At 36.4% G+C, this 12,127-nt stretch overlaps 1 protein-coding gene across 1 annotated transcript in view; it reads right to left on the bottom strand.

Moving 5' to 3' along the window:
- Positions 1-2,912: 2,912 nt before the first annotated feature.
- Positions 2,913-12,127, bottom strand: part of LOC104623226 (band 4.1-like protein 2) — a gene marked incomplete at its 5' end in the record, with an annotated part of 13,853 nt that continues 4,638 nt past the window's right edge. Inside the window, 3 exons of the mRNA XM_010290252.1 lie at positions 2,913-4,167; positions 8,224-8,362; positions 11,087-11,167. Of these exons, the coding sequence (XP_010288554.1) occupies positions 8,255-8,362; positions 11,087-11,167 (189 nt within the window). The remainder of the gene's footprint in view (positions 4,168-8,223; positions 8,363-11,086; positions 11,168-12,127) is intronic.

The following is a 12,127-nucleotide window of genomic DNA, read 5'->3' on the forward strand; positions in this document are numbered from 1 at the left end:
ACCTAATAGTGTCGAGAAATACCTGTTGTCACACTACTGGCATGAAACAGATCATGGTATCTTACAAAATTCCTTCAAAAAGGAAAAGTATGTATTTAAATAACACCACGGAACTAATGCTTTGTCTAGATAAATTATAAAAGCATTCTCTAAATATATATGAAAACAGTAATTGCAAGGAAATAATTTGTCTTCAGTTATTGTTATGACTGGGGAGTCCTCTGTCTTCCTGTCACTAGCAATAACATGAAGCTAGGATTCCACTCTGTCTACACCCAGTAAGCATGTTTAAAACCTTCCTGCCTATCTGCGATTGCTTCTTCTTCACTTCCCAGTACAGAATTTAAAGTCTCAACATTTAAGTAGGAAAGGTACAGAGAAAGGTGATGGAAGGATAAAGAATTGTGGAATAGCTTTTGGATGGGGAATGACCAAAGAGAGAATGACTGTTAGATGTCTTCTCTAGTATCTGCAGTGGTGCTGTCGAACCAAGCTAGCAGAGGCAGGTTCAAAAGAAATAGTGTTCTTTTTTTTTTCTTAAGGCACATGGAACGGTGAAAATGTCTGCCAGGAGAATTTTTCAAAAAGCAATTAGCCAAAAATCCAGAGGCAGATAAATATTAATGACTGATAGACCAGTAAGTTTTTGAAAATTGCTGAAAGCTGGAAGAATATTTGGGGAAGTACTACTTTCTAGCACAGTACTTATTCTTACACCCCCTCCCCACCCCGGACAACTACCAGTAGTCTCAGCGACAGGGATCCGTCAGTGTTAGTCATTTAGCTTGGCCCAGTCCAGCCATTTATACATACATACTTCCAAAAACTCTTGTAGGGTTTACTTCACGCCAAACAGAATCATTTAACACTACTGGTATTAGCAGCACGTCTAATGCTTGTAATTTGTACTGACATTACTAATCCAAGTATCTTTTTTTTCAAGTGCAGTATAAAAAAACCTAAACAACTGAGCAGCCTGAAAATCAAAAGTTTCAAACCTTCCAGAGGTGTAGTCAGGCCAACCGGGCGGGACACCAGCTGCTCCAAGCAGCCCACTTCCATCCCAGTTAACATGCCTAAAAGCTGAACTGCATCCTGGCCAAGGGTACAGTTAGTTGTTATTCTCATGGCTATCAAATCTCACAAACTCTGACCTCTGTCTATGTATTTCATTTATTTTATTCCATCCAGTTGATTTCTTCTGTGGCCAAACTAATAAGTTGCCATTCAGCTTGAGTTGTCAAATAGAAGAATATTTCAAGAAACACTTTGTATTGTAGTTGCTCATCGCTTTGAGCAATCTTTTTTTTTTTTAAAAGTCTCTCACTAGAGTTGCTTGCTTGTCCTTTATGAAACCTTAATCTAGGAAACAATCTGTAGAACGATTCCAATATTTACTATGAACCCTTAGGTGATCATGATTAAAAAGAAAGATGTATTAAGTATTTTTGTGTAAGATCCACATGACTCACTTTCAGTATTTAAGCAGAATTAATTACTGAAATACCTTCTCATTAAAGGGGCCTGTAATTGCTTTTGAAACTGCCCACATATTAGAAAGCCAGCTTGTGAAGTGCCTCAAGAACATTTTCTTTTGTTGCATGTAGCAGTTTTTGCTACAGATATATTATATAAAACAAAGTAACAATGAAAACTCATCAGACTTGCACAATATTCCAGAACATTTGAATAATTACATACAACCAGAATCCGTAAAACTTGACTATTTTTAGGATTGATCACACCTGGGTCATAGGTTTTTCTGCATGACAATGGTTTTTTAATTAGTACATGTTAATCAATGGAAGTGGTAGCTATGCACAAGCTATGCTGACCTGAAAGCACTATTAATTTTTCCCTGACAAAAGGTTCTGATTACTATTTGAACAAATGCAGCTCACAGTGAAAGCAATATTGTTTTCAAGATTATTATATTTGCAGTTTTAAGGATTAAATACAATTGCAATAAAAAACAGTATTGTCTAGTGTCTAACAAATCAGAAAGATCCAAATAAGGAATTGAAGTAATACATTTTCCACCCACCAAATGGGTTCTGCAACTAATGCTACACCATATCAAAAATACCTCAAAGATTTTATAAAGCTTTTTCTTACACACTTTTCTAAGAAAAATCCATTAAAACATCCCCTTAAGTGCATGTATCTCCATTTTGACCTCCACTTACATATCCCAGACTTGCCACTTCCTTGACCACCTCCCTCATGCACAGTGCTGTGGTGGTGTTCTTATATTATTAGGCTGGGGGGTTCTCTACCGCTTTTGAAATGCAGAATGTCTCTGTTTTTGAAGAAAAGCAGGTCTGAATGTTACCTGCTATTTTTCAGGGTAATGTGGGATGCAATTGAGAACACCTACATGCATATATAAATCAACATCTTGGTTACTGTTGTCTTATGTTATCCAAATTATATGAAGCCAAAACTAACAGGAATTAAGCAAGTATGCTGACAGATGGCAGCAATCTAAACTGAGAGTAGCACCAAAAATACATTGCTCAAGTGAAAAAGAATGTATTGAGAAGTATTATGATGTGTTTTGTTACTTGAAGATCATAGTACATCCTAACTCAATGAACTCGGTAGAACCACTTGCAGACCAAGGGGCATTTTAACTTGCGCTGTGCTGTCCAAATCTCGGGTTTTTTGGCGTCTGAAGATTTCTTCTCTGAACCACAGAAACCAGGATGTTTATTGGAAGATGTGTAGAAAACACTGACACTTTAGTGTCAGTATGAGGAGCCAGACAATCATCCTACCCTTCTGGTAACCCTGGAGACTACTTGTATTAATCACTGCTTTTCAAGGTTCTGTGTTCTCTAGAATTGCAGTTCTCATAACTGACTTGCTCACTTTAAGTATCTTCCAAGTTTAAGTCTAAGTGCCAAAAGTCATACAGAGAATAAACAACTTTATTTTATAACAGAATTACAGAAAGCAAAATATCACTTAATACAACTTTAAGCTGCTATAAATCTAATTTGGCATTTTAACTATACACAGAGTCAACAGCAAAAAAAAAAAAAAAAAACCAAACAACCCACCCCCCTGCAAGAACAAAATAAAAATAAAATCCAAAATAATTAACAGGTTTTCTCAATGGCAGTCTCAAATGATGGTACTGTCTTATTACTTTATGAATGGAGTCCATCGTACACTTTTACTCAGTGTCCTAAAAACCTGCATTAACCGTTAGACGAAGCATCTGAAACGTATACCTTCTCAGTAATAGAAATGTCAGTTCTAACATGGAGACAGTGAGATTTAATAGAAAGCAAGCATTCTACACATGCATTCAAATAATGGAAGTGTGGAAGTTTGGACACAGTAAGAAAAAAAGCACTAAGGTTTTAAAAGCTGCCTAAATCATCTCTTGTTGGAAGAAGAGAAAGATATTTTGTTCTTCCTTCTTTCCTTATCTGGAATGCTGCAGACAGCAAAACGTCTGCAAAAAGTTGAGCATTGGCACCAAAGTGCAAAAAGAACACAGTGCTCAGTCAAAAGAAATGTGTCTGCAACTCCTTCTCCTCTATAGACTGACATACCATCTCTGCTCCACAGAGAGGAGACCCTTAGAACAGAAAGAGTTACAGAGATATCAGTATAAAATTTATCCAAAGAAATATATTTTTGCAAATTTTAGGAAATGTTGTATTTTTATAAAAATCTTTGTTATGTGATACCATATATTTACCTGAATAATCTGAAAAAAAAAATCTGTAAATTACTCCAGTAAGAGATTTCACTTGAGATATTTGGAAAAAACTATATCTAAATTAGTTAAGATCCCCCATCCTGCACAATTACCACCTGCTCCAGTGAACAGTGCTTTCCAGACTCCTTTATTGTTCACTTTCATATAATTAAGCATCAGCTTCAAAATACAAGTATTTGTGCAAAAGAAGATCATACCCTTTAAAACTTCATTTAAAAAAATCTAAGATTGTTAAGAAGTGGTTATAAAAAATAAACAAGAAAGACTGTAAGGGAATATAGACCAAAGATGTTAAAATGGAGTTTGGTATTGGCATTTAAGTCTTGAACATCTAGTCATCATTGCTAGGCTTGGGTGGATTCGGTAGAGTAGTGATGACTTGGAATGATTACAGTTCTTCGTGGTCAGGATCACGGTCAGTATCATTTTTACTTCTGGAAGAAAAAGGAGGGGGAAGATTACATAAGCATTCATAATGTATACTGTGTGAATGTCACATCATCAAAGCCAAAACCTCGTTTTTCCCATATAGGATATTTTTGGGGAAGGTTATTTCATAAAATAATGTTGCATTAACTAAAGGCCCCTTCAATTGTGAGGTAAAGAGTAGCTCAGTTTCTATCAATGCTTTTCTTGCTTTAGTGTATTTTTCCCGCCTCAAAATTCTCATGCTATTTTAATAGTCACCTCTTGCAGAGTTTACTGAAAATTTTAATCCACAATCTAGTGCATAAACAAAAAAATGAAGATATTTGTTCAATTAGTAGTCCCTCAGAATCAGAGTGTAATCTCTCTCACTTTCATTAGAGAAAACAAGTCTACACAAACAATACTGCTGTAGTCATCAAGGCAGAGCTTTCATCACCTTAGAAACAACTAATCAAGATTCATGGCATGATTCCATTGCCTGAACACAATTGCCCAGAACTGTTTCTGCAGTCCTACCTGCCCTTCAGCTCCTGTCACAGGAGGGCATAGGTCTCTTGATGGTCTAAGCTGCAGACAGATACTCAAGGCACTTCAGGTGGCCTGTGTTTAGACAACTAAATTTTTTCCTTAATGTTTAACTGAGAGGCATCATCAGTCAAACAAGTCACCAGGTCTCAAGTACAAGAGAAGCATGGTGAAATGTCTTTGTATTAGTCCTCTTTTACCCTCTCACATATTTCAGACCAAGAGCTGTAAAGCAATTGGCAAACTCAGACAAGAACATCTGACGCTCTCCGATACATTGATATATATATACCATTCCACAAGGTATATATTTCTCAAACAAGCAAAAAATCACCTTCAGCAGACAGAAGGAATTCTTTGAATGTTTTTTCTGCATAAAATTTTTACAGAGCGGTTAAATATTTGATGAAGGAACAGAATCAACTTTGCAGTTAGTCACTAACGTAGAAATGGGGTGCAAACAGGCCAAGATTGTTTCTTCCTCCCATGACACATTCCTTTCAGCTTATATGGGATAGATTATGTTGAACACTGATTTGAAAGATGGTTTTCTGGATTAAGGTAGCATGAAGAAACTGGTACATTCTGCACAAATGTAACAGAAGAAGCAACCCCTGCTCCCAAGACCTTTAAATTCATACTGATTAATAATAAATGAAAAATGTAATAGTAGCACATACTATAATAGTAAATCCTTGCAAATCAAAATGATCTGTTCTGCTGTCTCAGTGTATCTTCCTACCTTAGATCCTGCTATGTAAATGCTGAAAATACAAGAAGGATGGTTTGAGTGGACATGTTTAATGTTGCTGTGTACCAAGGGGTCAGTGAAATTACCTAAACCACAAGCATTCTCCTTGCTACAAACTAACAGCTCTCTCAAAAGTGATGTGGACTTTTCCGAGCCCGTCTGGAGAATTTACGGGATGTGAGGACTCATCCACACATCCCTATCTCACAGTTCAGTGCAGTTTTATGTCCTCTCCTGTGCTTTCAAAACAAGCTGGAACACACATGCTATACCCGTTTTCAGTGTCACCAAGCAACAAAGCTATAAAGCAAATCCAGTTGAACGCTAAAAAAAAGTACAGTGAAAAAACATAGAGATTTGTGCAGAGTTCCTAATTTTTGTTGACTTTTCCCCAATCTCCCTCACAAGCAACCCCCTCTTTGTTATTTCCACAGTGTATAAGATTGTATAATGTTATAATAATTACATGAATATTAATGTTATAACATTAATATCCCGGTCAGTGTTGACCTAGCACTTTGAAACTTGATCCATGCTGTTTTCCTGGTTTCTACAGTTTAGAGCAAAACTTATTCATTCTTTTTTCAAACACACAATAATCTGACCAAAACTGAAGAAATTTTGAAGGGGCAGCTCAAACTTAGCTCCACTCTGACATAAAACCTCCAGCGTCCCAGCAAGCTCAGAGGAAAACTGGTCAAAAGGTAATTTATAGACTCACATAATCAAAAAACCACAACATTGTACTTCTAGCACCATCTGCATGGGACCAGGAAAGGCAACTGGAAACACTTTAATGGAAAAGGTGGATAAACTTTGTCTGCAGGCAGAGAGCAGGCATCCTACTCTTACCCTCGTGGATTTCTCCATGGCGTTCAACACCGTTGCTCTATGCAGTGCTGCAGGTAGCAGGAGTTCAGGGTAAACTCCCAGAAGAGCTGGTGTATGCAGTGATGGGAACCAACAACTCTGACAACAGATATCTCACAACGGAGAAAAACTCTATTCTTAATACCTCACAACATGCAGCCTCTAACTGATCATATATGTGTCAATAGCTAGCACCGTATATTAGCTGTCCCTTTCCTCAGCCACATAAGTCCCTCCGCTCCTATCCAGATGTGAAAGAAAAGCAAGACCCTTGTGGGTAGATTAAATAAACTAAGGCTTTAGCCTATGTCTTTCAGCTGAAAATACGCATCTGTGATGTGACTAGTTCAGGAAGGCTCAGATCCCTTAATAATGGTCATTTTTCATAGAGAAGCATTCAGTAGGTGTACTTCATATCCTCTCAAACTGATGCTTGCATCAGAGAATCACAGAAGTGATACCCGACAGTGAAATCTTCAGCTCTTAGGAAACTCGGGTACAGGAATAAAACTGATCTTCTCAACATGAGAAATTATCAGGATTATGTGAAATACATCCTCCTCTCTTTATAGTAGCTTACATCAAATTTGGCATCAAGTCAGTGTCTCATTTTTCATATATTCCTGGCACTTCATGAATAATGCTCATGATATCTAAAAGTCTCCTGAAGCTGCAGGATGAAGTTTACGACAAGTAGTTTTCTTTGGTAAAAAACTTCCTTCGAGACTAAGGGAATGCATGCTTCTACAGGACCTAGAACTCTCTTCCGCGGGCCACAACCACCATTGTATAAATGACTGAACCAAGGAAATAAGAATCACGACAACTCTCATTTCATTAAAAAATAGAAAATGTATTTCTTTTACCTTGTCTCCCTCTACATTAACATTGAACAAAATGCACATTAAAAGCTTAAAGTTGTACTAAACCTGTTTTCCCTCTTGAGATAACTCTCTTAAGATTCCCCTTGCCAATGACACCTCTGCTCTTCCAGCTAAATACAGAGACTCATCAGTAGAAACAAAGATGTCTCGCAACAAAGGCTTAAAACATTGCTTTTTAAACTTCATTTATTTTTAAGTCTCCCTGACTGTTATTTAACCATCCAAATGAAACCTTTTCCTTGAATCTGAATCTACAATTAACAAAGCCATCAAGTTTGAAAAATCGCAAGCTTCAGTTTCATGATGTCAACCAGTGTGACAAGCAAAGGAAATCTAAAGCTTTACACACCCTAACGGTTACTGAGCCTTAAGACATTAGCATATAACCAGCACAACAGCTGGTTGTTGGGTTTTTTTTCCCGTTTTTTACTCCTAGAAATGAGGGCCTAATAAACTGACATTCCTTCAAATACCTCTTTCAACTGGTAAGAGGCTTTAAAACTTGAGTTTGCAATGCATTTACCTCCTTGCCTGCAAAAATGATAAAAGGTTAAATATTTTAGTGTGCTTAGGATTAAGAATTAACTGACTAAACTGAAATGTCCAAGTGTACCCTTTCACTACTGGGAACTGCACATAGGCTTCCCACTAAACAAGCAAGATGTAAGGCAAGGACTGTGTCACATTTTTCTGTTTACCTGTACAATTACAGTCCTTGTCTTACGTCCTGCTTGTTTAGTGGGAAGCCTATTTATTCAGAAATAACCCAAACTCACTTCAATATAAACTACAACAACTTGACCAAACATAATAGGAAATACCATGAGAGTACTGTGATAAAATTGTTTGTTAATGTCAGATTGGACTTAAGTTAAAAATACATACACTAACAGGCTACAGTTAGCGCCTGTTTCAACTCAATTGTGGTAGAATATATCAAAGGCGCCCCATATTTCTCATGGCTTTTATTACAGAATGCAACAGAAAACTGATGCTACATTTTCCTGTGTTAATTATATACATAAGCTTACCTGAACTATTTGCTGGAGGGCATTTTTCGTTTTACTCTTCATCTTCCTCAGCAAGTTCAGTTTCTTTGTGCACCACCACTCTTGTGACAGACATGTCAGGGTGCTGTTCTTTGGCTTCTTTGATTGCCTGTGCCAGGGCCTGCAAATGTATTCAAAACATGTAACTCAACAACAGCAAAAGAACATTCATATGGGGCCCAGAGAATGGGAGAGTAGCATCAGAAACGTTGGTTATAATTGTTCAGAACCTGAACTTGAGAGGGCTCAGGGTTAAAAAAAACCCAAAACCAAAAACCAAAACCAACCAATCCCCAAACCACAAAACCCAACCAAAAATACCCCAAAAACCCACTATGCTAAAAATTTACCAAAATTTCCAGGAAGTAATAAATGACCATGAAGTTACCCTGTAACTTTTCCAGCTCATTTCAGGAGACAAAAAGTATTCAGTAAACAGAAGTTTTTGAACTTTCGCAACGGACCTAGCAAATAAAGACTTAACAAGAATGTACACTACATAAAAATCAGAGTTCCCTTCAGTTTCCTCAATAAAATGGAAAGATACTTTGGAATGCGTACTAGGTATCGTACTGAAACTCTGGAAGAAGATTATAACAGAAATTTCTTTCTCAGCCCAGGAATCTCCTTTTTCTCCTTTTACTAGTTTAAGAGAACTTTCTCTACCTTAACTCAGGGAAGTGTAAATATAAGTATTACTCAGTTTCTTATAATCCCTCCTCATTTTAAGAAATTTTATCTTCTTAAGAGATGTACCAATATATGCAGCTGGCAGTTGGATTAGGTTATCATTGTAGGTCCCTTCCAACTGAAATATTCTATTCTGTTCTGTTCTATACAAGGCTTTACAGTCAACCACATAAAAGCACCCTCTGAGGCAGAACAGGTGAAAGAGTGCCTGTGACCTCCTATTCCTCCCCCTGATCTAAATCTTATTTACATGAGCTCTATTACTGTTGGAACCCAACACAATAAAAAAAAAAACCAAACCAAACTGCAAGGCATTCTGAGGCAACAGGAAGCACAGTTTGTTCACCTTAGCATCCCCTAAATATACTAGAAGGAGCAAGAAAAATATACTGAAACAAAAGTTTTATCTTAATTTAGGAAAGTGACAATTTCCAGAGCCATAGGTGGTAAGTGGGAGAAGAAATAACTAACTCTGAAGAGAGATTGGAGACACCAGCATTAGCCACCTTAACTCTTATATGATAATGACTTGAAGTCCTATTAAGGAAATATGTACAGAACACACAGTGTGCATTGGTACAACACTGGTATTTGCTGATGTATTAATCCTAAAAAATGTTTAGTACTTTGTCTTTTACAATATGCCAAATGTAATCTCTGTAATACCAATGAGGATTTACAAGAAAGTGGCTGTTGAGATATAAGAATCATTGTTTATAATCAAACCATAAACAATGAAAAAACCTTAAGTCTCTAATTGTTAAATTACAACAAGTAACACAAGCATTTGTGTTCTGAAACTCCAAATTAAAATACTGTTTTCCTATTGAAAACTGTTTTAGTGATGTAGGGAGCTAAAAGACAAAGGAATAAACATCCAGCATGTAGTTTCTGCATTTGAAGAGCTCCATACCCATGGAAGAAAAAGAGGTAGAAATTTCTTAAATCTCTTAAAAGCTGCTCACTACTGCTTTAAATTTCAGTAACTCAAATAATATTTTGTATTTCCTTTTTTATAATTTCATTTTTTACTTCATTACCCACTTATCTCAAAACAAAGAATGGCTTAGAGAATTGTCTGGTATACTAAAGGTATTGTGTGACCTTTCCAGACGTCTGAAGTGCACTGAATGTGTGTCAAAGCAAACAAGAGCCATGCCTGATGCTGAACAGCCCTGTCATTTAATTATGAGATTCAAGAAGAGATTCAACTTGTCAAGAGCTGCTTTCCAGAGGCCAATCAAAATATGCAACTAAATTCCCCGAGAGCTCTCAGTATATTACAATTAAGAAGCTAAATTAAATTCTGTTATGTTGATTTGTGTAGGTTTCATAAAGTCAGAGTTGGATTCACTGCAACTTTATTGGAAGGATTTTCCATTTGTACTATCCAGTGATAGTTGATCGACTTTGTTACTACAGTTTCTTAGATGAAAAACAATAAAAATTGTGTAATCATCACTACAAAGAATAGATAATTGCACTTGCTTAATTATTCTCCTGTGTACTGCTTAAATTCAGCCTTCTTAATTGGGCAGGTAGAAGTGCTTTTAACCTTAGTTCCCAAAACACTGTAAAATACTGCTTTGGTACTGATAGAGATGAAAGGTACTTATATAAAATTCCAGCAGATCAACAATTACTTTTGTTATACAGAATTCTACAAATAGAAGTCAAAAACTTCTATTTATAGTTTTTAAATTTGAGACGTTTATGCTTTAATGTAGTTCAAAGCTTTCAATGCTGCATTCAGATGTTGCTGACACAATGCAGTAGACTCGCATTTATCCAGATTCATGTATCAAAATAAGATTATTTTAGTAATACTTTTCCTCCCAAATGGCAAAAGCAGCACTAAACAAATTGGGTCTCTTCCAAAAAAAGCAATCCCTTTAAAAATAGTAAGAAATCCATTCATGTGATCTATGATGTAAAGTTACAAATGTGGTTTTTCTTTCAGTTATATTCTAAAGGCTCCTTATTCACAAAACATGATTGCTTAACAACTTTTACACAATTAACAGTCTCAAGGTCTTTCTATAGCCTCTTATTTCAGCTTCTCTACCTTTCTCTTATTCCAGGTTTCTGAAATATCATCTGGATCTCACTGGACCACAAAAAGCACACTGTAAGTGTTAACAGCTTAAATACTCACCTCATCATGGTCAATATCTGCATCTCCCGTAATGACAATGCGCTTCTCAATTCTTGTTTCTGATACCCCGCCTTTTACCATCTGCAGATGGCACACACAAAAAAAGAAAACATCCGTGTATTTTTTCCATACTGCCACAAAGCACTCCTGTTGCACTGAAGCAAATACATTTCTGTGACTGAGTTGCAATTAGTAGTAAATATTCTCGGTGCTAAATCATCCTTGCCTTTCTCAGTTATGCAGTTAGTCACATTCTAGCAATTGCTAAACTTGATAAAAACCAAGCAATAGAGAATTTTTTCTGTTACTGGAACCCAAGTTTGAACAGATCTAGATATGCAGACAAACTGGAATTCCAGCTTCTTCTACCATATCAATCTGGCAACACGGAAATTTCAGGAGGCTCTTCTTTGATTTCAGCACATCTGTCATGGGCCTCGTCTCAGTCTCTGAAGAATCCTATGCCATTATATATAAAGATGATCTGTTTTTCAGTTCTGCCTTTCATGGACCTTAGTGAGATATTTTCAACATATTTCACATTACTGATGGAAATAATTTTGTGCTTTGTTTCTTCATTTCTTACTCTAATGATTAAAACGTTTTAGCTTATAGAAAAATTCTCAGAGAAATAACATTATATTTTTTTTTTTAAATCAGCCTGTATAAGAGGAAAGAATAAACTACTACTTGATACACTGACCATATTAGGAAAGATCCAAGATGAATCTGTTAAGAACACCATTAAAATATTAAAACTACTTTGGCAGGTCCCTTTATCAATAATCAACAGTTTGGGACATAAACCAGAAAGTTAGTTTAGAAAATTCAAACAAGTCTTTTCAACTGGCGATAAGCATTTGGTACGAAAAGATAAGGATCTGCTGCATTACAGTAATCCAGTAACTTTTTAGTAGAAGACAAGACTGAAACCATTTACTTTAATGGTTCCTTCCAAAAATCAGCATTACTTGACATCTAAACTCGACAAGTTAAATGTACTTTTTTTTTGCTCCCCCCCCCCCCCCCCCCCCAGAGCAC

Source organism: Phaethon lepturus, unplaced genomic scaffold (assembly GCF_000687285.1).
Source record: "Phaethon lepturus isolate BGI_N335 unplaced genomic scaffold, ASM68728v1 scaffold49506, whole genome shotgun sequence".
Lineage (NCBI taxonomy): Eukaryota > Metazoa > Chordata > Aves > Phaethontiformes > Phaethontidae > Phaethon > Phaethon lepturus.